The 27,540-nt window shown below is 39.8% G+C and overlaps 1 protein-coding gene across 2 annotated transcripts; it reads left to right on the top strand.

Moving 5' to 3' along the window:
• Window positions 1-1,385: 1,385 nt before the first annotated feature.
• On the top strand, window positions 1,386-26,547 carry LOC143036808 (uncharacterized). Of its 2 annotated transcripts, none has more exons than XM_076204573.1 (4): window positions 1,386-1,542; window positions 7,604-7,803; window positions 12,849-12,976; window positions 17,023-26,547. In XM_076204573.1, exons 2-4 carry the CDS (start codon window positions 7,642-7,644, stop codon window positions 22,109-22,111), a joined length of 5,379 nt encoding a protein of 1,792 aa, XP_076060688.1. In that variant the 5' UTR covers window positions 1,386-1,542; window positions 7,604-7,641; the 3' UTR covers window positions 22,112-26,547. The 2 variants fall into 2 exon arrangements, with proteins under 2 accessions (XP_076060688.1, XP_076060689.1); XM_076204574.1 differs by lacking the exon at window positions 1,386-1,542 and adding an exon at window positions 1,809-1,964.
• The last annotated feature ends 993 nt before the right edge of the window (window positions 26,548-27,540 follow it).

Here is a 27,540-nt window from a genome sequence, read left to right as displayed (position 1 = left end):
CAGAGAGCTGGGGTGGGAAGCGAGGTTCTAACGATCTATAAATTTTAGATAAATTCATCGTCACCTGTCACCACCCTTATTTACTGGCCACATTTCTCATGTTCTTGAATTACCACAGTTTTCATCATGGTTGTCCTAACGTGCTACATTTAAGATATAGCAGACACGCCACCTGTACCAACTGCTGAGTTTGACGTTAATTCCAAGGTGTCACTTTCTATGCCCTCCACTGAGATCATCATGTCTATAATTCGTTCCTGGCGTATGTCATCACCAAAGAAATCAACAGGAATGTAGGTTATGTAATTCTGTATGGTTGTAGAGCAAACCACGCTGTTGCATTACTGTTGTAATAGTTGGCAGGTTACCTTATATTCTATTGATATGTTGCATTCATTGTTCATTAGCGTACCGATATGTGGAGGGGTGTGGAGTGTATTCAGGGATGGAATGGGTGGGATTGATTTTATGCCTTTTTCTTTTTGACTACCTCCCTGGTATGTATGTATGTGTATATATATATATATATATATATATATATATATATATATATATATGTATGTATGTATGTATATATATATATATATATATATTTACATTAACAGAAGTATTTTGGATTGCTATTTTATTTACCACCAGATTTCCTTAGGTGGTCCGTTGAATGGTGTGGGACTTTCAGTTTCAGCTCAACTTCGATTATGTTTGCTGCTATTAATATTTTGTTTTCTTCGCTATGTGCTCTTGCCATCTGTTTATCATGGGGAAGCGCTCTCGCAAGATTTTTTTCGTATTCGTATGTAGGTCTGCTAGTGTGAATTTTCCACACTGGCGGAGGAATTGGAAACGTACAGGTCTCGCATAATCCTAGTCGTGGGTTCGAGTCCCTCATTTCTTTCCGACTCACAGCAGTACTCCCTGCCCTATCATTGCAAGTGTTTAGGGCAACACTGACGGTTTCAGCCACAGCTACGCGCTTCCTGGCGAATGCTCCTTACCGCCACCTAAAAAGTCCGTGGTACAGCAATAAGAACAACCTACATTTACCTTCGCCAGCCATTCCTATTGAACTTGATATCCAATATACCTACATTCTCAACACTTTGATAACAACTTTAAAATCAGGATTATGCATTTACAAATGTATTGACGAGGCAATGACCGAGAGGTGAAATTGCGAGGTGAATTGTGCAATTCAATTAATTATGTCTATATAGGTGAATTTCATATATCAACATTCATCTGAATATGTATAATGCTTTAAAATAATAGATAAATATTCTTCATTTACAATCCTATACAAGTTGTCTGGTAAGTGGAAGAGAGAATATATGACAATTTCCTATTATATTCCACGACCGTTTAAACTTCTCTTTCACAGAAGCTAACGTCAGGTGTTTTGCTTGTCGTTGTGGTGGAACGTGGGGAAGGAGGAGTGTGCAAGAAGTACGTTTGGCTATGTGCAGAACGTTACGGTTTAATAGTGGGAGTCGTAGTTCATACAATTCGTCGATATTTCTTATAAGGAGGACACATCATACCTAGGTAAGACAGTATTGCATGGTATTGATTATTATAAAACATTTGAAAAGTGGTCACATTCGGATCTCTCTTATCGTAGAGATGTAATGGCAATTGTATGCATTATTTACAATCCTGATGGTGATGATTCTTTTGGGTTAGTGGTCATATTTATCATAAATAATGATCGATATGGTGTGAGGAAGAATTATTTTAAGACATTTTATTGCAACACATTATAAGAGAAACGTTGGATGTGTTGGCATGGTGCAATGGAAACGAAGTACGACGTTAACTTCGAAAGTGAAAATACGTTGCATATTATCAACTCAGTAGCTGAGGCAGTACATTAGGAATACGTATATCGTAATTCCAGTGACATAAGTCAATATCCCAACGGATTTTAATTAAATTTATCCGAAAGTGCTCCAAAACGGGCCTGAAAGGTTGGTTTACTGTAAATATGGGTGGTAATGGTATGCATTGGTGTGAAAGATGATTTACACTGATGAATACAACAAAACTAGATTTACTTTGAAACACTGTTAACACATGCAAAGGATGATATTTATGGGTTATGCTAACTGGTTTATTTCTTGAATCCATGGTGTGTGTATGACTGTATTGTTTACAAATTTCAAGTACATTAATATTTGCACCTCCAGCAGAAATGATTTTTAGATTTTTTCTTTTTTTATAGTTCAAGAATGTTTTATTTACAATTATGTGAATATTACTTATACTACATACTTTCTGCTTGAAGACATAGTCCTTTCTTTTCTTTATTTTTTCTCTTTATCTGGACTGGATATACTGGACATTTTTGAGATTTTACTGGTACATTCTCTTAATTTGCATTGCATTTGGAAAGTATGTGAGTATGAGTATACTTATTACATTCCTGTTCATTACTACAGTTTTGGGTACTCTGGTCACTCAAGTATTGAAAGACGCTGTAAGTTATATGTCACTTTATCATACTCGGTATTCTTTCACATGTCATTTTATCATACACTGTATTGATTTTAGAATATGAAAAAGTGCATTTTAGGGTGCAATGTTCTTTCTCATCTTGTATGGGTTATTGATTGTATGTTTTATGAAATCAGTATTTTAGAGACTTAAGTAGGATCCATACAAACCAGAATCGTATATTTTTAGTTGTGCACACCTACACGATATAGCAATAGAAAATTTATAATTAATTTTGTAAATTATAATAAATCAATGCAATATGAAATTTTCTTGGCGGAAATCAATAACCTAATAGTTGCTAAACCTATTTACAAATGAATGAAGTCACAGTGATTGAATGATACGCTATGTTTGTTTTGATAGATGCCGAGGTCAAAGAAATGAAAGGATGATAAATTAGTCTATTATAACCTACCTTACCTAACCTAACCTAACCAACTTACATAATCAAACCTATATTTAGTAATTCAGTACCTCAAACTCTATAGATCATTCGGGGCATCGTCGTCGCCACAGATGTTGACAGCCTGATTATTATTGTACCTCGGACAATTAACAGATGACAGGAGAACCCTGTGTTCTCTCATAAAGTCCAAGGAAGCCCTATTGTCTTTGTAACAGTGCTTATTAACGTCAACTGGAGTTGGAGAACACCTGATCCACAGTGTGAAAGCCATTGTCAGATAGTGACTGGACTGGCATGGCATCTGGACCGTATCCTAGTGGCATCGTTCATTAGTAAATTTGCTTATAGCAAGATTTTTTGTTTTTTTTAATTTCCACCAAGAAAATCACATATGTTCATGTATTATAATTTACAAAATTAATATTTAAATTTTTAATGCTATATCACAGAGGTGTGCACAACTAAAGTAATACTGCATTCTGATATAGTTAGACATTCTACTCAAAAAAGAATATGATCAGTGTATTTAAATTATCCCTCCATTCTGTTCACGTATCCAATCTTGGAGAAAAATAATCCATCCCAGCTTGTTTTAGTAGAACTGTGTGTTACAAAGTCAAATGCTTTTGCACAACCAAAAAATAAGTCAATACTTCAATAAGATCAGTAGTTGTGGACTACCCTAGGGTGAAGTAATACTGATGATGAGAGGCAAATAGATTGACCTGTCGGTGATCAGTAATGGCTTCAATGATTATTCTAGCCATTGGTTTTGCTACTACTGACAGAAGTAAAATGGATTAGTAATTTGCTGGATCAGACTTATTTCCATTTTAGAATAAGGGGAAATGTTCAACTCTTTCCACACTGGGTAATTTCTTTTCAAGTTGATGCCAAGAGGCTGTCATAACTCTACATCAAATTTTTTCAATACCAGAGTGTAACTCATATGTGCCAGTTGATTTATTCACTCTTATAACAAATGCTTGAGAATACTGTTTTTTTTTATGATAATGATGAACACGTTGTTGTGTTTGGTAGGCATGAGGGAACTTGTGTAGAACTGTGTACATGCCATGCTTGAGCCCTACTCTTTGAGAAGACCTTTGGTTTCTGGTTATAATGTTCTGTTCATATTATTTTAATGTAACCAGTTGTATTTTGTTATTCTTAGGATGCCTTGGTTTTCTTAATTGTTTGATGTCATAGTGTGGATGCATAGGTAATTGCAGTGCCTAAGAGTTGGTATAAAGTAAAAGTCCATTATTTCTGCATCCAGTGTATCAGCAAATTGATTTTTCATCACTTTTCCTGAAAGTTAGTGGCACATGGCTGTTTTGGAAAGGGTGCCTCAATTGTCAGTTATCTTATGACTTAACATACTTCACTCCTCCCATAAGACTCTCTGAAGCTAGTTACTGCACTTATGAGTGAGATGTTAATATTAGTGTAAACAAGTCTGTTGTGAGTGGTAACTCTTCAGAGCATAGTGAACTCATGGTAAAGTTTTTTCAGTTTCTAAGTATTGAAAAAGGTTTCTACAAGCAGACTGTTCTCTTCTGTGATAAAGAAGCAATCTCATAAGGTGCTTCATTTTTCAAGAAAACTTGACTTATTGAAAAAAAAAAATGGAAGCTGGTGTTTCAAGAAAGAAATTAATGGAAGAGTTTTTAGCTCTTCTACAACTTGTGACAAAAAAGAAAGGAAAAAGTGAACTTCAAACTTGTGTCCAAAGGATTAAATGGCTTATCAATTGAGTAAAAAAACAATGAAAAGGTCTAAGTGACCAAACGTAGTGAAGTATTATACAAGTGATGTTTGTGGTGCTGTGTTGAGAAGGAAAGCGTGTCAGAGACTGAGGTGTTTCTATGATAAAAAGGAAATAACAGAACCATGTGCCCTCATGGTTGGCTAAGGAATTTTGAACAAAGGCATGACATCAGGTGAAACTCAGTTTGCAGATACTGATGCTAATGGAGCATAATTTTTAGACTTGATTAATGAGCATGGTTTACTGCCAAGCTAAATCTATAATGCAGATCGAGCATGTCCAAAAGAATTTTGTAACGAGATTTTGAGAATTCTGCCATTTTTTTTATCATAAATAATGTGTTGCCTATTGTATTAAGTAATTACATTATTTAATATGGCTGAAAAAATACTAGAGTGAACATGCTAGAATGCATTCATTCTTTGTTTGCAGGCTGTAGTGGGCAGACAGTGCAGAAACAGTATACTTTCAGCAGGCCCTCACTCTCGCATTTGGCAACATTCGTCAACCCATTTACAGCCTTCATCACATCAATCATTCAGTAACTTCATTTACATAGATATATAAAGAATACACTGTCTATTGAACAGTTATTTCTTATAACTTAGAAAAATCATATTAAAAAATATCCAATGTTTCTACAAATTCAGTGTTTCAGCATCTGTGCAGCCCCAATGGTGTCAAAAGAAAGTACTTTTACAGCATTTCTTTTATTTTATTATTTTTTTTTTTTTTTTTTTTTTTTTTTTTTTTTTTTTTTTTTTTTTTTTTTTCCTTCTTCTCCACTGCAGGATCTTTATATTGAGTGGTGTTGTGTGGATCATATGTTAGGACTAGGTACAGAAACAAAGTGCTGCTGCCAGTGAATCCAGTGGAAGAGTTTGCTAAATAAGTATTGTATCCAACCTAGATTCACATAGATGTATGCCAGAATAAAGTAGTTGCCTTTAGTATGGAAAAGATTAATGAAAGTAGGTCTCATAATGTGCAGGTCAGCCCACATCAGATCTGCACCTGTCATTCCACTCATGTTATGCATTATAGCTTGCAATATCAGCGGTAGTGCACATGGTGAACTGGTGCTGTTGCTCTTCATATTTTTCCATTTAATTCCTTGGATACAAAACTAGTGCCTGATTTCCTGTATCATCGTGAAAGTACAGGTAGTATTGGTTGCAAAGCTTTAAGGATCTAAATAGCTGTAGGATATAAAAAGAAATTGGGGGTGGATCAGTGGTTATTGGCATGAAGAATAAACATGGAAGGATAATTTTGAATGTAAACAAGCAAGGAACAAATGAAAGTTGTGAGAAATGTGATGTAGTGGTGCAAGATGCTGACAAAGCAATTGAATGTGAGGTTTGTGAAATGTGGTTCCAAATCCAGTGTGAAAATATACAATAGACACTTAATTCATTATTGAGGAAGAGCAAGGTGATCAAATTAGCTGATGCTGCAGCTTTGTAAGGGTCTGTGTTAAGCTACAGAAATGCATAAACCGAACAGAAACATGCCAGTTTGACATAGAGAAGAGGTGTGAATACTTAGAAGTCAGTGAATGAAATGATAGAAGCAGTATGGGAGGGGGGTGAGGCAAGGAATTAAAAGATTGAGTGACGATTCTTGAAGCTAAGTCGGTTGAGGAGCCTATGCCAGGAGGCACTGAGCAGCTGCAGCTGGAACTGTCACACTTTTTTTTTATGGAATTTGGATGTTCACAAAGAAAAATCCAGTATGGTGTAACTTTTACACATAGAGTAATAAGTTAACAAGACAGTCTTTATCAAAGCTTCTAGTTTGCTAGAAAAAATAAATAAACATCACAGGTTTTATTAGTTACCAAGATTAAAAATAGGACATTTATTTTTATTCATTTATTTATTATTAATTGTTTATTATTGTTATTGTTATTTTGTATTATTTTTTTCCCAATGTATTTCCATAAAAGTTGGCGCAGGTCATTTTTATGCTGTCTACCAATTATACACATTATTGAGAAAGTAGGGTATGGCATGAGTTAGTTTGTAGGTTTCCACCTTTTAGGAAGTGTGTAAAGGCAGACACATACATATACCAAGGCTTTGTCCCCCTTACAAGGGAGGTAGCCAAAAAGGAAAAGGCATAAAATCATTCCCACCCGTTCCATCCCTGAATACACTCCACACCCCTCCACCCTCCCTCTTATCTTAGCACCTCCTGGATGACGGGTCATCCCTGCACCTTGTCTAGTGCCCTGGGTCAGAAGCAGTGTTGCAAGACACAGCACATCCACAGCAAGGCCGCTTCATCAAATTGGCGACCCCCCTCTCCGTCCCCCCATGCATAAAAGGAGAAGATGGGGAGAAATCCCTTTGGGCTGCGTCAAATTTTGCTCACACATACTACCTCACCCCCCATCCTGCCCATTCCACCTCATGCATCACAACATCATCCATATACAACCATTCTCCATTCACAAAAGAATTAAAGAGGGGAGATAATGAGAAGTGGTCACTGTGATAAATATTTTTTGTCAACATGTCAACAAAGAATTTTATACCAATACCAGCACTTATCAGGAAATTATAACTAGAACTATAATAATAATAGTAATAACGATAATTGTTGCCTCACGTTGGCTGGTAGTGATCCCCACATTGGCTGATAGTGATCATTAGGCCCTCCCACAGATCACTACAGGAAGAAAGTTTGAACTGTTGTCTGTGTTGTATTGGTTTGAGCCTAGTCCAAAAACTATGTCAGCTTCACTTCCTGGTGGCGTTGATAGGTTTTGAAAATGGACAACTATACTGACCACTTGCAGGACCACCCCATACAAGTACCTGTCATTGGTCCCACCAGAACTATGAGATATACATATAAAACTTTGAATTGAAGACTAATTTAACCATGAATTAGGATGAATGTTATCAAACTGAGTACTTTTTTTGTAGTTTTCAGCACAGAAGAGGACACCAACCTGAACGCCAACATGCGTCCTCTTCTGGACAAAAACATTCTGAAGCCCTACCTAGGGCCTCTGAGGAGTGTCCAGAAACCCAGTGATATCAGTTTGGAGGAATTTGTGAAGAAGAGTGATAGTTTCCTTCCTCATTTTCCAAGGGACACGGCTAGAGTCAGAACACTACTCAAAGTAAGTAGTGTTAATAAGTTTTCACTCTTAATAATATGCCTTCAACAGCCAAGGTTTTCAAACTAGAGATGTAGTGTTTATCCATTAAATATAAGTAGTACTGTATGATCATACATATATGGTTTAACACATAAACAAAGGTTCAGCAATAAAAACATACTTTCCCTTCCATTCCATGAGAATTTGATCCGTCTTTCTCATATTTTTAACATCTTTGGAATACAAGTTGTCTTTAAAAATAACAATAATGTAAGAAGCTTATTGATTAAAAATTCACCCAAAGTCAGAGAAGGGTGCATTTATAGCATCCCATGTACTGAATGTAATTTTAAATATTTAGGTCAAACTGGTAAAGATTTGAAATTGAGGATAAAGCAACACAAGTATAGCATCCGAACAGGACAAATATCAAATGGGTTATTTGTACATAAGATTTTAGTCATTGCATTGAATGGAATAAAGCTGAAAATTTTTTCTTATATAAAAACATTATGGAGAGGAATATTATTGAATCATGCTATTTTAAGATTACATTTGAGAACAACATGAATATGAGTTTGGGAATGTAAAAATTGGATAATTTTATAATTAAAAAAGTTGTAGATGGTAGACATGTAACCTGACAACCTGTGTTGAGCTAGTCACAGTGGACCTTCTTTTATATTCTGTATGTACTGTATATAATGTCCTTATTTCTCTTGATTATATTGTACCTTTAGAAATATCTTAAATAGACAAAAACGTTCAGTTACCAAGTTCTCATTTTCCTAGTGGTTACTTGCATATACATGTATATATATATATATATATATATATATATATATATATATATATATATACACATGTATATATATATATACATATATATATACACATACACACACACACACACACACACATAAGGGAGGTAAGTGCAATTTTTTTTAGAAGTTTGGAGTAAGTGGATAAGGATGAATGCATGTAGGAGGTGACTTGTTTGCAGTTGACATTGTGCTTGTGGCTGATTCTGAGAAGAGACTGAAGCAGTTTGGAAAGATGTAAAAGGGGAAAGAGGAGTTAATGTGGAAAGTGATGAGATGTACAAGGAGTGATGATGGTGGCATGTTGGATTTGAGCATGAAGAGTGAGAGGCTGGAAGAAGTGAAGAATTTCAAGTGTTTGGGTTCACCTGTGGCAGTGAATGGGAGAGTAGATATGGTGATGAATTATAAAGTGAAGGAGTTGTATGGAGTGATTGTATCCATGTACTGTATGGAGCAAACTGAATTTATGGGGGGCAAAAAGGAAATGTCTGAATGTGTTTAAGAATTGTGGTGTTATAAAAATGGATAGAAATGCAATGGTGATATAGAGAATCAGGGTGGAAAAGATAGTGGATCAAAGAGTGCCAAGCAAACAAGATTCTAGAACTGATTGTGCAATCTTTTGACTTCAAAAGTCCATCTCTCATTAATAAGCTATATAAATCATTAGTTCATCCACATTTGGAATATGCTGTTTCCATGTGGTCACCAAATCTCATTAAAGACATTGACAGATTGGAAAAAGTACAACAGCAAGCCACAAAACTGATTCCAAATATCAAAAATAGATCCTATGAAAATAGACCAAAACATGAATCTTCCCTAAAAGATTGTAGACTCAGAGTTGACTTGATACAGGTCTTAAAGATTCTAAAGGGAATTGACAATGGTCCTAGTTATGGACCAAAAAGTCTTCTGTCTGCATGCTCCTCCTTTGTAATCCTTTGTAATAAAGAAAGTCAAGCAAAGGAACCAGAAGTGGATGGAAAGAGCTTGAGGGGAATAGCAAAAGTGAGGTGGATGGATGGGGTATAGGGATCCCTAGATGTACAAGGAATGTGTCTTGAGTAAGGAAGAAAGAGTGCAGAAGAGTGGAGAGATGTGAATGGAAGATGGGATGACGTGGTGTGAAAGTTTTTCATCTCTGTAAATTCCTTTGAATGGGCTAGGAGTGGAGTTGTCATATTATGTAACAGTAGTTGTAAACCATCTCCAATTGTCTGGCGCTGTTGTGGAAGCACAGTACCTCACTGCTTTGCCTTCAACCTAAGCAATGTCCTGGAGGAAAAGGACCACCATGCACAAGGTGCTGAGGTTGGAAGGATATTAATTGTATTCGGTTATGTATTGGCTGAAGAAAATTCTTTCTTTTCCATTAGCTCAAGTCCAACTACATCTGTCAAGAAGAAATGCAACTAGGTATACACATACCTCACTTAAGAGGAGGTTATACCTTTTATCTGCCCCCTGCCTCTGACACTCTTATCTTTCTTTCTCTCATATCTTGGTCAAACCAAGGAACAGCAATTCATACCCCCTTTTAATGTCATCACAGTCAAACTTCCTGCACCAGTCACCATCTCCAATTCATATCTCTCTCTCTCTCCTTCAGAAAAGATCACTTCAGCAGCTCTGTCTAATCTTATACAGCTATTTCACCCCCCCCCCCACCTCGCCCTACCTCATCCCACTCCCTACAGGACTTGTTTGACTGACACCCCATTGGGGTAGGTACTTTCATAACCTTGTGAGGTAGACTGATGATGTTGCTTCTCATTTTCTACCGAACAATCTATTTATTTCACTTTCAAACTCCTACCTGTGCTTCCATCAACCTATCTGTTCACATATGACCATGATTTTGAATTTTAATACCAGACCTATACCATAGCAACCACATCCCAGTCCTACATAAGCTCCTAACAAGCTCTCCTCTGCCCCAGCTGTCTTCATGGTCCTTCTTCCATACAAATTGAAGAACCTTTTAATCAGCATCAATATCCCCAAAACTTAAAGATCTTTCCATGCAATACTAACCTACCACACACATTAAAACATCAGCAGCTCTTTCTCACATCAAAAAATCTAACTATCCACATCTTAATATTCAGTTTCCTGGTGGTAACAGATTGTATTACTGCTGGTAAAGCAAAAAAAAAAATATCTTGGACCACTTCCAAAGATGGCTAACTTTAGTGTGCTAAAAAATAATAATAATAATAATAATAATAAATGTGATGTATCAAGCCTATTGCTTTTAGCAATTTAACATATCAACAGTCACCTCTGAAACCCATCTCCCAAGTATGGAAAAAGTATCTGTAAAATCTTACAAAATGCCTTCATAATTTCCCTATATCCTCCAAATATAACCAATTCAATCTCTTCACCTCTGAAAATGAGTACATTGGTAGAAATACCTATCATTGACCTTGACTCATGTAAATTAGGTCCAAATTCATACCTCAAATGTTAACCTACAACCAACACACAAACCAGTTGGAGCATTCCAAGGAAAAATATGGTAACAGCACTCCAAAACAAGTTTCAAACCTGCAATTTCAGAAAATAGGAAAATAACCAAAGATATGTAAAATCATACTAGAGATACCCCTTTCTCCAACACATGTAGAAGGGGCGGTATAGAAATTGAAAAACTCCCACGGGGAAGGCCTAAATAAGATCTCAGACACCTTGGCCCAAATATAGTGAAAGCTCTTACATGCTGCATGCTCTCTCTCTCTCTCTCTCTCTCTCTCTCTCTCTCTCTCTCTCTCTCTCTCTCTCTCTCTCTCTCTCTCTCTCTCTCTCTCTCTCTCTCTCTCTCTCTCTCTCTCTCTCTCTCTCTCTCTCTCTCTCTCTCTCTCTCTCTCTCTCTCTCTCTCTCTCTCTCTCTCTCTCTCTCTCTCTCCTCTCTCTCTCTCTCTCTCTCTCTCTCTCTCTCTCTCTCTCTCTCTCTCTCTCTCTCTCTCTCTCCTCTCTCTCTCTCTCTCTCTCTCTCTCTCTCTCTCTCTCTCTCTCTCTTTATCAGTCTCAAGTTGTGGATGGAACACTTTTTTTTTCGTGTTGACGTACATACCTTATACGTAACAGAGAACAAGAATTATTCTATACATATATCTTCCACTATCCTGACAAACGCAATAAAGCAACTCCGCCACTCCCCGCCTCCGTCACCATCACGCCACAACCCTTCCACTCCCCACCTCCTGGTGGTGGAGTCAGAAGGAAGGGTCGTCCATTGCTCCATCTTCACTGTCCAAGGAGGATGAGGCACTTGATGAAGGGCGAGATGACTGGGTGGACGAAGGTGTTCTTGGCCGAAAAATTGAGGTGGTAGAAGTCTGTTTGGTGCAAGACAGCTGTTTCTCGATGACGTCACTCAGTGCTGCTCGCATCATCGGGTACAGTTGATTGCTATTTGAAATATCCCTGGGTCGCTGGTCAAGAAACTGAAGCACTCCTTCGATGTGGGACCGGACTGTTGCCAAAGACATGGAAGGATCCCTCATCATCGTTGTCATGGCCGTGCATCACTTCCTCAGCTATTTCTTTGGTTGATTGGAGAGCGTAACCTGGGTCCCCCTCATCCACAGTGAGCCACTCCTGGACGTCCTCCTCTGTAACTGTCTCGTAATCACCCAGGGCCTCCTTCACCTCTCGCACCGCCTTCAGCTTGTCCAATATCTCCAGCTTCTGCTGTATGGTAAGGACGACTTTCTTCCTTTTCCCGGTTTCTTTCGGCATGGTGATGTAGAAAGAAGTGAGGTCGAAGCACAGGTAGAATGCGACTGCCCAGTGTGAACTCTGTGACGCGACTGCCGCCGACTGACGATGCAAACAATGAAACCAAACAAACACACGCTATGCTAAACAAAGTAGTACGCTTAAAACGTATTAATTTGAACTGTTCTTATCAATTTTAAATGTGTACATATGTAGTTACTTTTATTTATTTTCATGTTTTTGATGTTTTGTAACGTTTTAGTATAGAATTTTTTTTTATTTTAATTGCATTATCCAAATCAATTTCGGATAATCCCGTTTTTCAGATAATCCGCTTTCGGATAATCGGGGGTTTTACTGTACTTCCACAACAGAGCCTGACAGTTGGAACTGGTTTATTCTAATGTATATGTATAGTTCAGGAAGAATGAAGGTTTAGAAATATCTTTCACACATGACTAATATTCATATATTGTTTGATAATGCTTAATACCTCTTTTTGTGATTTGATGACAGAAATGTTGGAAGAAGGAAACACTGGAGCAGAAAGTGAACTCCGCCTACCCATTAGTGCATGAGAGAGTATTGAATCTTGCAGCAGAGTTCATCCACTACAAAAAACAAAATGGCTCCAGTATTGAAAGGTTAGTGTATGGCCTGGAAGTTACTGTTTATTTGTTCAGAAGAAGAAGAATGACAAAGGTGGAAGGCAGCTAAAAAGGGGGAAATTTACTTCCATTTCATCCCAGATAACTAGTGTTTTCATCCTTGAGAACACAGGCCCCAACAGTTTCAGCATCACACTGCTCAATCACACTTCTCTGCACCCACTCCAAAGTCATAAAATGTCTCATACTACAACTTGTAACACCACATACCCTTGCCAAATCACAACATAGTTTTAGACCACTGCACTTCTCAAACACTCTCCTGATTGACCTTGGACAAAGAGTTTTTGATGGTTTCAATTCAGATTGGCTTTCACACAGAACATTTCTTGTAACATTGGACAGCAGTAAAAATTTTGATGCCATCCCCTGACACAATCTTACATACATATACCAAGGCTTTTTCCCCCTTCCAAGGGAGGTAGCCAAAAAGGGAAAGGCATAAAAACACTCCCACCCATTTCATCCCTAAATAAACTCCACACCCCTCCCACCCTCCCTCTCATCTGAGCACCTCCTGGATGACGGGTCATCCTTGCACCCTGCCCACCGCCCTGGGTCAGAAGCAGTGTCGCAAGACACAGCACATCCACAGCAAGGCTGCTTCATTTAATCGGCGACCCCCCCTCTCCGTCCCCCCTTGCATATAAGGAGAGGACGGGGAGAAATCCCTTCGGGCTGCGTCAAAATTTACTCACACATACTACCCCCCCCCCCCCGCCCATTCCTCCTCATGCAATCACAACATCATCCATATACAACCATTCTCCACTCACCTCTGTCTTCCGTCCTCTCCCTTCCTTCCTCAACAGACATTCCCCTCTTCCCCAAAGCCCCCTTCACCCCATCCATCCACCTCATCCTAGGACGTCCCCTCATGTTCACTCCCTCCACATCTGCCTTCCATACCTCTTTTACTAGTCTTTCTTCACTCATTCTTTCCATGTGTCCAAACCATCCTAATACTCTTTCATCAACCCTATCTCCCAACTCCTTTTTCACCCCTGTTGTCCTCCTCACCACCTCATTTCTCACTCTATCCAGCCTAGTAACCCCCACCATACTTCTCAGACACCTCATCTCAAACACATTCAAACTCCTTCTCTCTTCTTCTCTTATGTTCCACGTTTCTGCCCCATACAGTGCTGTTGGCACAATCACTCCTTCATACAGTCTCCTCTTCGCATCCATTCCCAAATGTCTATTCCTCATTACACTCTTTAATCCACCAAGGCATTTACTCGCTTCTCTCAATCTACATTCTACCTCCACCTTCACTCCACCTTTTCCTGCTACACTTGCACCCAAGTATCTAAAACTATCCACTTCCTCCAGTCGCTCTCCCTTAATGTTCACTTCCAGTCTACTGCCACTTTCACCCCTTGTACATCTCATCTCATCACCTTACTTTTACCCACATTTATCTTTAGCTTTCTTCTATCACATACTCTCCCAAACTCTGCCACCAGCTTCCTCGATCCCTCCTCTGACCCTGCCACAAGCGCAGTGTCGTCCGCAAACAACAGCTGGCTCACCTCCCACTTTTCTCCATTTTCTTTAACCATCTCCAATCCCTGACCCACTACCCTAGCATTCACCTCTCGCACCACCCCATCCATGTATAAGTTGAACAGCCAGGGCGACATAACGCATCCTTGACGAAGTCCCACCTTTACTTCAAACCACTCACTCTCTCCATTTCTAATCCTGACACAAGCTCTACTACTCTCATAAAAACTCTTGACAGCTCCCAAAAGCTTTCCTCCTATCCCATGAATCTGCATAACCTCCCACAGTGCCTTTCTGTCTACCCTATCATAAGCCTTTTCCAGATCCATAAAAGCCCAAAAAACATCCTTCCCCTTTCCTATAGCTTTCTCACATATCTGTCTTACCACAAAGATCTGATCTACACAACCTCTACCTGTCCTAAATCCACACTGTTCCTCACCAATTACTCCTTCTGTTCCTCTCCTAATCCTCTCAATTAAGATCCTCCCATAAGCCTTCCCTACTACACTTAACAGGCTAATCCCTCTGAAACTACTACATTCACACTTGTCCCCTTTTCCCTTGTAAAGAGGAACTATACAGGCACTTCTCCAGTCCTCCGGTATTCTACCCTCTCTCCAGCAAACATTAAATAACCTCACCAACCAGTCCACTATCACTGAACCTCCCTTTTTCAGACATTCTGCATGGCATCCATCCAGACCAGGTGCCTTACCTGCTTTCATCATCTTTACAACTGCCTTCACCTCATCCTTCCTTATTTCTCCTCCATTCTCCTCACTCATCACTCTCATTTTCTTCGCATTTCCCACTGCAGCTATCTTTCCTTCCCTATCCTCCTTCACATTTAGCAACTCCCTAAAATATTCTGCCCATCTTCCCCTTACTGCCATCTCTTCCATTATCATCTCTCCATCTGTACCTGTTGCCTTTTCTTCCCTACTTGATTCGCCTCCTCTTCCTCTCTTAATTTCTTTCCAAAACATCTTTTTATTACTTTCAAAATTTTCTGTCATACTCCTACCCCATTTCACATCTGCTCTCCTCTTTGCCTCCTTTACCTTATGCTTTACTTCTCTTTTCTTTTCTTTGTACGTCTCATATGACTCCCCCGTCCTCTTTTGTAATCAATCTGTGAATGCTCGCTTCTTCTCTTCTACAACCTTCTTTGTTTCCTCATCCCACCATTCACTACCCTTTCTTCTATTTCCACCTGTCATTCTTGTTCCACACACCATCATTGCACACTTTAAGACTCCCTCCTTGAACCATCCCCATTCCTCCTCCACACCCATCTCTGCTCCATCCTTTACTCCCTCCCACTCCTCCTTCAGCTTCTTTTCGTACTCCTTCTCCTTTTCCTTTTCATTCAAGGAGTTCACTCTAAGAACCTCCCTACCTTTTGTCCCTTTCCTCTTTCTCCATCTATCCTCCACTCTCAGCTTACCTTCCACCAAAAAATGATCTGATATTCCCCCACCCTCTCCCCTTAGCACATGTACATCCTTAACTCTTCCTATCATAATCCTATTTACCACTACATAATCCATTAATGCTCTATCTACCACCCTTCCCTCCACCACCCTCTCCCATGTGTACTTATGCTTGACTTTCTTCCGAAACACTGTATTTGCTATCATCAATATATATCAATCTTACAAACAATCTTACAAACAAAATGTACAACACAGAGATGCACAATACATACATATACCAAAGGTTTTCTCCCCCTTACACAGGCGGTAGCCAAAAAGAAAAAGGCATAGAAATCACTTCCACCCATTTCATTTCCCATATATTCCACTCCCTTCCACCCTCCACCCTCCCTCCCATCTTGGGACCTCCTGGATGACGGGTCATACCCACATCCTGTCCACTGCCCTGGGTCAGAAGCAGTGTCGCAAGACACAGCACATCCACAGCAAGGCCGCTTCATTAAATCGGCAACCCCCCCTCTCCGTCCCCCCATTGCATAAAATGAGAGGACGGGGAGAAATCCCTTCAGGCTGCGTCAAATTTTGCTCACACATACTACCTCACCCCCCATCCACCCGCCCATTCTACCTCATGCAATCACAACATCATCCATATACAACCATTCTCCATTCACCGTCTTCTGTCCTCTCCCGTCCTTCCTCAACAGACATTCCCCTCTTCCCCAAAGCCCCCTTCACCCCATCCATCCATCTCATCCTAGGACGTCCCCTCATGTTCACTCCCTCCACATCTGCCTTCCATACCTCTTTTACTAGTCTTTCTTCACTCATTCTTTCCATGTGTCCAAACCATCCTAATACTCTTTTCATCAACCCTATCTCCCAGCTCCTTTTCCACCCCTGTTCTCCTCCTCACCTCATTTCTCACTCTATCTAGCCTAGTAACCCCCATCATACTTCTCAGACACCTCATCTCAAACACATTCAAACTCCTGGTTATTAGTGATGAAATACAAATGCTATACTTATTGCCATAGCAGCAAAGGTATCATTGTGGCTTTTTCCTCATTTCAGAAAACTGTATGCGGAAATGGACCTGGTGTCATTTTTTGACCGGTTGTTGAAGAAGAGACCTTATGTTTTCTACACTGCAAATGACAGGTATATGCTTCGGAATGAAGAGATTGGTGATGGTGGTTTTGAGAAAATAGGAACAGAGTCAGAGGATCATACATTATGTATGCAGGATTACCTCACTTATGATGAGATGAAGATATCTGCATTGGTATCTGTCTCTTCCATGTCTTGCTTCATCAATGATGGAAGTCGACACAATAAGGGAGTAGAATTTAAAGATGGGAAATTTGAAAAAGAAGGAGTCATTATAGGAGCAGTTGGGGCAAGACTGAAGAAGAAGTCTGTAATGGAATGGCAGGATTGCATCATTACACGTGAGCAAAATTCTGAATGTTCGGGATATGGAAATATTCGGGTCTCCAGCTTACCAGGAATTTGGGGAAGGATGTGGGGAAGCTATCTTCCATTATGGGATGAAATGGATCCCAATAAGACAGGTTATTTGAATATTGATGGGAAAAAGTATTTCAATACTCTTGTCTACCGCCGTCGAATTCAGCTGACAGCTGAGGTCATACTGGGAGAAGCAACAAAGCGAGCACAGTCCCAAGGTCGTAAGGCATACATACATGTGGTTGGGTTAGGCCTTGGTGTCTGGCGAGCCATTAATGAGCAGGAGGAGATATTTGTTGATGCGTGGGGAATGGCACTTGGCCAAATTGATACAACACACATAAGTGATGTTGATTTCAGTTGGATCAAGGTCGATGAATGCAAAGGTGTTAAAGATGGGGAGAAACTGCATGGAGTCACTTTACACTTTACCATGCGTTCACTTCATGACCCTGTACCAGAAGGAACACTCCTGGTATGTACTTATGCATGGGATGGCAATTCTCTCCCAGGCAATGAATACTGGTTGGAAAAGTTGTGTAGCACAGGAGATGGTGCGGCTGCATGTTCATCTCAGGTAGCTGAGATTCACAACACTTTCATCAACCCAAATGTTTGTGGAGCAAATCTTCACATCGCATCTAAACATGGTGTAGAACACATAGCTCAATATGCACAGCGTATGACCGTAGATACAGGGGACAAATCTCAGAATTTATTGGGAGAAACCTGTGAAGTACCAACTGTGATGAGTGATGAGTGGACCAAACTAGGAGTGCAAGGAACATCTGGAACCAGAAAGGATAAAGAGCCATCTTCTCAGAAAACAGGCGAGCTGAAAGAGAAGGATGAAGTTGATTCTGGGCAGCACCAGTCAAGCAAAGATGAAAGAAAAATTGAAGCGAGCCAATCTCAGAGGGAAAAAAAAAACTCTCGAGGGAAGGGGCAAAAAGGAGAAAGTTATCGTAAGAGTTCAGACAGTCCTCATGACAGAAATAACACAGAGGAAGTATTGGTTAAGAATGGGGATAAGCATAAGCATCAAAAACCACATGGTGAAGATAAGGGAGATCTCCAAGAAAGTCATTTGAATAATGGGAATAGATACAAACAGAATAATATCACAGACAGTTCTGGTGGTAGTTGGGCAGATGATAGGGTGAATGGATTCATTGACAAGGAGTATAGCAAAAGACACGTTCAAGAGAAACCACGAAGAGGAAATAGAAGGACATTCGAAGGTGAGCAGGGCTTTTCAAGAAACCATTCGAGGAGTAACTCAAGGACTAAGAGACGAAATAGCTCCAAAGATGGTTTTCACAGAAATTCTTCAAGAAAACATTGGAACACTGAATACAAGGATGATGGTAACCAACCTAATTGGGTAGCCCAACAGGGAACTCGCAAGAACAATAATGCAAAAGAAAAATCACGACCTTCTGTAGAGCGACAAGATGAGCAATCAGGGCAGAAGCAGAAAGAAATGTCATTGTGGGACTCAGTAGAGAATAGTAAATCCTGGGATGAAGATTCAGTGCCCAGACATAATGCACAGTCCTCACAGCTTACAAACAAACATGATAGACATTCAGCTCGACATGATAAACATTATACTCAAAGACAAGATAGGAATTCTGCGTCTAGACAGGAAAGACATTCTTCGAGACAGGATAGACATTCTGTTACAAGACAGGATGGCCATTCTTCATCCCGACAAAATGGGTATTCACACAGGCAAAATTCTCATTCTAAACATAAACATGATGTAGAATCTACAGAAAGACGTGCACAATGGACACATGGACAGGAAGCCCAGCCTTCATATAGACAGTCAGCACAGAGACACCCTGCAGAGAAACCGAATGCTTCTCATATACAATCTGCACATTCATGGACACAGCAGAGGAGCTCACAGAATTCACAGACAAAGGATGCAGATGCCCACAAGACACAGCATCCTCAGGGGCAGGATGCACATCATTCACAAGTGCAGGATATACAGCCTTCACAGGCACAGGATGTGCAGCCTTTGGTGTGTAATGCACAACCTCATCAAACACAGGTCATTCATCCTTCTGTAGTAGAGGATAAACAACCCTCACATGTGCAGGATATGCAGGCATCACAAGTAGACTGTTCAGGGCCTCTTCAGACACAAAATACACTGATTGCTGGAATTCAAACACAGAATATCCAGTCTTCATGCGTTCAGACCAGTGAAACTTTGACACCAATAAGCCCACAAGTTCAATCCCTCACCAATCCACTGGAGCAGGCTAATGATCTTGAAGGAGTTGATGGAAACTTGTCTCAGTCAAATGAGTTGGGGCCTTTGAAGACAGACACATCGCTGAGTTCAGAAAAGGCAGAGCACTCGGTGGAGAAGGAATCATATCTATGGTGTGAAGTTGGGCCTGAGTCTGGAGTTGAAGTGATTGATATTGCAGAAGAAAAGACAGAGCAGCAAGGAAAATCTCAATCTTACAAGGGTCACAGTAGTAGGAATCCAAGAGATTTTGATTATTCGAAGGATATGTATTCATCTCAGCACCAGTACTATTCACACATAGAAGGCCCTCTCACTTCTGGTCCAAACTTTCAGAATGTAAAAGGATACAGAGAAAGTCAGGGGCAGTGGCAAGGGAGGGGAAGATCTGGCAGAGGACAGAGACCTTTTAAGGGAGAAAATTATCATAGTCAGACTCCAATGGAGAGTGGTAAACCAAGGCATAGTGGCAGAGGAAGAGATTACTGTAACCAACAACAGCACCACCCAGGTTATCCACATCCACGCACAAAGGGTAAGCAGGTGTGGCCCATGGATAAAATATCTTCAGATACTAGTTTGTCATCAAGAATTGGAGATCATTCAAGCACAGCATCATACAGATATTCTAATAATGAACGACAGGGACAGGGCAGGGGGAAAAGCTATAGAGGTCATAGAAATAATGATAACAATTATAACTGTAGGATTTTTACATCATCCTTTAATGCCAATAATGCGAGGTACTGCGGAGGTAATCAGCAATACACAAATGGTTTTGATGATAAAGGTAAATACGATAACTGTGGTAGTCCTGGAAGAGGGTCTTATAGTTATGAGAGCAGAAGAGACCCAAATTATTCAGATGATGTAAGAAGGTATCCCATGAATAGCAGAAAAGTGAACCATTTCAACCCCAGTGGCGAGAGAAAGAAACAAATACCAACAGAGTGCAACCCAACTCAGAGGGAGAAGGTTCCAGACTGCTCTGTTGATACTAGAAAGGAGGTTTGCAGTTCAGGTGTAAGTGGACATGTTAATACTGCTGGAAGCAAGGGTGAATGGAAGGAGTCAACCAGAGATGAAAAAGATATCAGAGGTGAATGGAAAGATTCAGTTAGAAGTAAGGAAGTTGCCTTAGTAAAAGATACCAGCAATACAGACCCTGTGCATGTGCAAGGAGAACAAGAAGTCATATTAGTTACTCCGAGCAGTAGTGAAGAGAGCTGTGTAACCAGTGTTAATCATAGTATAGGAGGGGGAAGGGAGCAGGCAAATTTGACTGGCCAAAGAATAGTAGAGGAGCATGTTAGTAGAGAAGAAAGTGTACAGGAAGTAAAGGATTACAATGGGGATGGAGGTCATCCTAGAGAACCAAAGTTTGCAGACATTAAGACTGATCAGCAACCTTGTAGGGAAAGAGTGGCAAGTGTTGATGACAGTGGTTTCTGGTGTACAAAGTTTGAGTCTCAGAAGGAGAATTGGCATCAGGAGAACCTTGTTGAAAAATTACATCCAGTACCACCATTGAATACAGAAATACGTCAGTTCACACAGTCACCAGCTGTTGCATTCCAAGATCAACAGCCTTTGCTCCAGCACTCACAGACAATATCACACATGTCTCAGAATATACAACTGCCTCAGGCTATTTCACAGGTGCCACAAGCAATCCCACCATATTCACAAGGTGTGGCACAACAGCCATCACAACCAGTACCACCAATGTCTCAATCTATCCCACATGCTGTATCCCAATTATCTCCAGGTATAGGACCACTTCAAGCCATACCACATTGCACACCACCCTTCTCACAGCACATGGTGCAACCAGTACATGGGTTGTTACACCAATACCCTCCAATACATCAGTTCCCTACTATGCAACCACTTCATCCACAAGCATTCTCTCATCATTTACAAGGTAGGCCCACTATGAATGCATCCAGGCAGTCATTTTCACAACAGCCCACACAAGCATCACAACAAGCATCACAACATAGATTGCTACATCAAGGGCAACCAGTCCACTCTAAGCAGATAACACCAATGTCATACCTCCTGCAGCAACAGCAGCAGCAGCAGCTACCACAACATCATTTAAACTATGAGCAGCACGACACTTTTCCTCCTCCGTCAGAACATACATCTTACTCGAGTTCACCCCATTGTATCATGGACGATTCCCAGTTTTTAGGAAAGCATTCTCGTGTAGATGTATCCCGACAGAATATGATGTCTTACTCACAGGAGTCTCCTCTGTCCAACTCACAGTCAAGTCAGTTTAGTGAAAACCTCTGGACCAATTATGTCCCCCCCAACCAGTTAGTCCTTCAACCAACACTAAGTCCTGGGCTAAATCAAGTCACGCAGGTTCCTGATATTGCCATGCCCAGCTTGTTATCTGGCTTGCCCTTATTTAGTTGACGCACTTAGACTCTACTTTAGCTTGAATGGCAAAATGAATGTTATGTGTATGAAATTTAGGTTTCCGTTCAGGAAGGGAAGATAAATTACCAAGCATGTAAACTGCACCGATTCCTAACTTGTAGTTTCCAGTGTAAATTATAGTGAATCCCACTTCAGCTATGGTTGATGCCAACCTGAAGTGGTGTGTATGTGTTGGTTGATAAAGATTTTTCTGCTTTATAAACACATGAATATCAAAGTATATTATAACCTATTGGTAAGTTTAATTTTTTCACTGTTAGACGTTTGTTAGATGTGGGATGTATATGACACACCTATAAAGATTAAGTTGGTGTTTTTCACAAAATAAATACATATATACATATATATATATATATATATAAATATATATATATTCTCTGTTGAAGTTGATGATGTTTTTGATTTTGTAAAGATTTTCCGTTTGTGGTAGAGATTTGTATTTTGTATGATTTATCTCCTATGAAATCTCTTGTATATTTAAAGCATTTATGGAAATGCTTTACTAATAAAGGTTTGGGATTTAATCTCTTTTTATGCTCAGCTTCTACTGATGCTGGTATATTCCAGTGTTAATGGGGAATATTGCACTCGAGGAATATGACATAGGTTGGCTGTTGTGAATTGGGGCTTCATTCAAGAGTAGTTTGAGTAGAAAATAAAAGAGAAAGAGAACAAAGAATCTCAAACAGTACTATTGATTTTTAGATAATAAAATAATTTTGTAATATGTATATGTAAAAAAAAAAATGCTTCAGATAAATTACCATGTATTTATTTAAAAGTTGTGAACCTGTTGACGAGCCTTGTGTTCTAAGTCATGTTTATGTGCCTATTAATCCAGTCAGTATGGTATAGTTGATCAGTTTTGTTCTGGTGAACAGTTTATGCAGCTGAAGGGTGGACAAGGGATTAAAGGAGATCATATGTATGTGTGTGTGTATATAGATGTACACACACATGCATACATACATGTATATTACACACATGCACAGAGATATTGGAGAGTAGATGGGATCCTATAAGTATTACTTTTATTGTGCACTACAATTAGCTAAACAAACTCACTTGGCTCTTTCTTTTTAAAAGGGGAGAGATGGCTGGGTTGAAGCACACACTCACTTCATACACAGTGCAACCCATTTAGTGCCCTTTATAATTCATGGAACTTTACTGACACTCCTACAGTCCTGAATCAGCATTCTTTTTAAAAATTGGAAACTGACACCATTTATAAAAGAATGTTGATCCACTTTTCAGTTCTGCCATTCCTGTCTGGTTTCTACCCACATTCTTAATTTATCAACCCTAAATTTTCCTATGTTGTATTACCTTATACCTGCTGCCAGAATTACAGTATTCAGTTCATTTCAACCAGAACAAAAATTTATAAAGGAGAAAAGACCTTTTGGTATGTATGTATGTATTTTGAGGTACAGGCAGATGTTTATGCTTTCTTTGCTGATGTGCATTAAAATGTACCCATGTTGAGGTTATGTAATATATGCCCCTTAGCAAGCATCATTCCATATGTCATTCATATTTAAATTGATGTAATGCACTGTTACTTCCTTCCAGATTACACCATATTGCCAACAGCAGAGTATATGTCAGTTCTACATGATTACTTGGTATTTGTAGTGCTGTAGATGCTTTTTTGCACATAGTTTATCTTATGAAATGGATTGATTATTTTTGGAAATATTAAAATTTAATGATACTGGAATTTTGTAATATTAATTTATTTTATTTATTTATGATTTTTTCTATTTAAAACAAAATAGTACAAAGAATTGTTTTGAAAAAGCTTGTAAATTCAGCAATTGGATTTTGGATGTATATGTATTTATTTGTGTTCTTTCAAAGAAGGGCAATGTAAAGTAAGAACTGAATAGAAAGCAGAGATCAGTTGATCCCCTAGCAAAGTTGGCAAAAACAAATGAATAAATAAATGTAAAGAAAAGGAACAAGATAGGATAAAAAGTTACATTTATCATAAATTATGTAAGATATGATAACCTGAGTTCTTTGTCATAGTACTGAATGCTAATCACATGTTTAGAAGGTACAGTACATGAACAGAATACAAATAATGCATTTTCTGATTCATATTTTTACTATTTTTCAAGGGAATATTACTTAAAAAAATGTATATGAAAAAGATTGATGCAAATATATAGCTATACAAATGAAAGTGGCCCACTGGTGTATTGGTTTTGATCTTGCTTTGGTTAATATGAATGCGAGTTTGAATCCAATGGCTACTAGGGAGACGGCTCATTTCTCTGGCAGTCAAAGTGCATAAGGAAAGATGGCTGATTTAGTCACAGCCAAGCACCTAGCACAAGCTCCTGACATTAATAATGCTAATGATGGTAATGCAAATTAAAATGCTACAATGCAAAATGTAGTTTTGCATATGTGTATTTCCACACAGCATGCAAGCATTAATTCGTCCATCTATAATGTGGAAAATATTCTATTGATGAAAGTTTGTAATGAGTAATACGGTGAATACCCCATTTATCATTCAAAGAGGGGAGGTCAGGTCCTCCTCCTCTTCTGTAGAGCTGATTGCTACTTCCCTTTTGTGTGGTGCACCCTGGAATTAGCTCCCACCAGGGAAGTAGTTTGAGGTAGTGACTGAGCTGACACTTTATTCACTGCAATGCCTTTTCCCTTTGGTGGAGAGTCTTGAACATAAGAGTGCTTGAAGTATACAAACTTGGGTCTGACAACAGCTCTTATATCGTAGGGACAAGGTCAACTTGACCAAGTATCCTGTGTCTGTAATGAATCTTATTTAAAAATCTTGCCACTCTCTTCATCTCCTTACGTAGAGAAGAATAACAGGATCTTCAAGCAAGATTCAGGGACTAGACATATGGAAGGGAACCTAATACTACCCTACTAACTAGAAGTGGTGCTCTCCTGGGACCTACTCTCGTCTAAGGTTCCCACTCTCATCTAAGGTTCCTTGCCCCCATCACTCTAGTCTTCACTGCTGAACTCGTGTCATCCTCACTGCCCTATGTATTATATACAACTTCCCTTCTGCACCTTGTATCATCATTTTGGGCTTGCACAGTACCCTACAAGCAGTTTCCATCCAGAAGTCTCACCACCCACTAGTCCACAAAATCCATTTGTCTATCATTCGAATCTATATCCTTCTGTTAGGTATCATCTCATGTTGGCATTCCAGACAATGATGAAGCTGGTTAGGTGGCTCAAGAGGCAGCATGTATCCCTTTTGATGCCTCCACCCATCCATCAACAGCATACTACTGCAATCTTCCAATCTGCAATATTAAGCATAGCAAAAATGCTGGGAATGACACTCCTCATAACTGATATTTTATAAAGGTAATAGTATAACTAAGAAAAGGACATTCTTACCATACACTTGACCATATCATGATAGGAAATGACCCTCCCACCTTCCAGTACAGAGATTCCATTACAATACCATATGTTATTAAAATTTCTAATTTAAATGCTTCCTGCACCAAATACCTGTTCTCTTATCTGCCCCTTTAAACAGTCACACTACACCAAATTTAAGGTAATAGAACACCTATACCTTAGTCATCCCCTATTACATACATATACCAAAGGCTTTTCCCCCCTTACACGGGGGGGGGTAGCCAAAAAGAAAAGGCATAGAAACCACTCCTACCCATTCCATCCCCACATATTATTCTCCCCTCCACCCTCCTCCCTCCCTCTTATCTTGGCACCTCCTGGATGACTGGACATCCCTGCATCCTGTCCACTGCCCTGGGTAAGAAGCAGTGTTGCAAGACCGCACATCCACAGTAAATTCAGCGACCCCCCCTCTCTGTCCCCTCATGCAGAAAAGGAGAAGACGGGGAGAAATCCCTTCGGGCTGCATCAAATTTTTTCTCATACATACTTCCTCACCCCCCATCCCCCACCCACTCCCCCTCATGCATCACAGCATCATCCGTACACAACCCTTCTCCATTCACCCCTATCTTCTGTCCTCTCCCGTCCTTCCTCAACAGACATTCCTCCCTTTTGTAATGCCCCTTTTACCTCATCCATCCATCTCATCCTAGGATGCCCCCTCATATTCACTCCTTCCACCTCTGCCTTCCACACCTCTTTTACTAATCTTTCTTCACTCATTCTTTCCATGTGTCCAAACCATCCTAATACTCTTTCACCAACCCTATCTCCCAGCTCCCTTTCCACCCCTGTTCTCCTCCTCCTCGCCTTCTCATTTCTCACTCTATCCAGCATAGTAACCCCTATCATACTTCTCAGACATTTCATCTCAAACACATTCAAACTCCTTCTCTCTTCCTCTCTTATGTTCCATGTTTCTGCCCCATACAGTGCTGTTGGCACAATCAATCCTTCATATAACCTCCTCTTAGCATCCATTCCCAGATGTCTATTTCTCATTATACTTTTTAATCCACCAAAGCATTTACTCACTTCTCTCAATCTACATTCTACCTCCACCCCCACTCCTCCCTTTCCTGCCACATTCGCATCCAAGTATCTAAAACTATCCACTTCCTCCAGTCTTTCACCTTTAATGCTCACTTCCAGCCTACTGTCACTCTCTCCCCTTGTACATCTCATCACCTTACTTTTACCCACATTTATCTTCAGCTTCCTTCTTTCACACACCTTCTCAAACTGTCACTAACTTCCTCAATCCCTCCTCTGATCGTGCTACAAGTGCAGTGTTGTCAGCAAACAACAACTGGCTTATTTCCCACTTTTCTCCATTTTCTTTAACCATCTCCAACCCCTAACCCACTACCCTTGCATTCACCTCTCGCACCACCCCATCCATGTATAGATTGAACAGCCAGGGTGACATAACACATTCCTGATGAAGTCCCACCTATACCTCAAACCATTCACTCTCTCCATTTCTAATCCTAACACAAGCTCTACTACTCTAATAAAAACTCTTGACTGCTCTTAACAGCTTTCCTCCTATCCCATATATCTGCAGTACCTCCCACAGTGCCTTCCTGTCTACCCTGTCATAAGCCTTTTCCAGATCCATAAAAGCCCAAAAAACATCCATACCTTTTCCTATAGCTTTCTCACATATCTGTCTTACCACAAAAATCTGATCTACACAACCCCTACCTGTCCTAAACCCACACTGTTCCTCACCAATTACTCCCTCTGTTCTCTCCTAATCCTCTCAATGAAGACCCTTCCATAAGCCTTCCCAATTACACTTAACAAGCTGATCCCTCTGAAACTACTACACTCACACTTGTGCCCCTTTCCCTTGTAAAGCAGAACTATAGAGGCAGTCCTCCAGCACTCTACCCTCTCTTAACCCCTTCGATACGATGACGCCTACGTAGGCGTCATGAGGAGCAAGTGGGTACGCAAGGATGCCGATGTTGGCA

Source organism: Oratosquilla oratoria, chromosome 21 (genome assembly GCF_046742065.1).
Source record: "Oratosquilla oratoria isolate Oo_2021 chromosome 21, ASM4674206v1, whole genome shotgun sequence".
NCBI lineage: Eukaryota > Metazoa > Arthropoda > Malacostraca > Stomatopoda > Squillidae > Oratosquilla > Oratosquilla oratoria.
This window is presented reverse-complemented; position numbering and strand designations above follow the sequence as displayed.

Excerpts from the sequence above, each read along its gene's own strand:
- LOC143036808 (XM_076204573.1), top strand. The coding sequence starts at position 7,642 with ATGCGTCCTCTTCTGGACAAAAACATTCTGAAGCCCTACCTAGGGCCT. Across the intron at positions 7,804-12,848 it reads GAGTCAGAACACTACTCAAA|AAATGTTGGAAGAAGGAAAC; the intron begins GTAAGTAGTGTT and ends ATTTGATGACAG. Across the intron at positions 12,977-17,022 it reads AATGGCTCCAGTATTGAAAG|AAAACTGTATGCGGAAATGG; the intron begins GTTAGTGTATGG and ends TCCTCATTTCAG.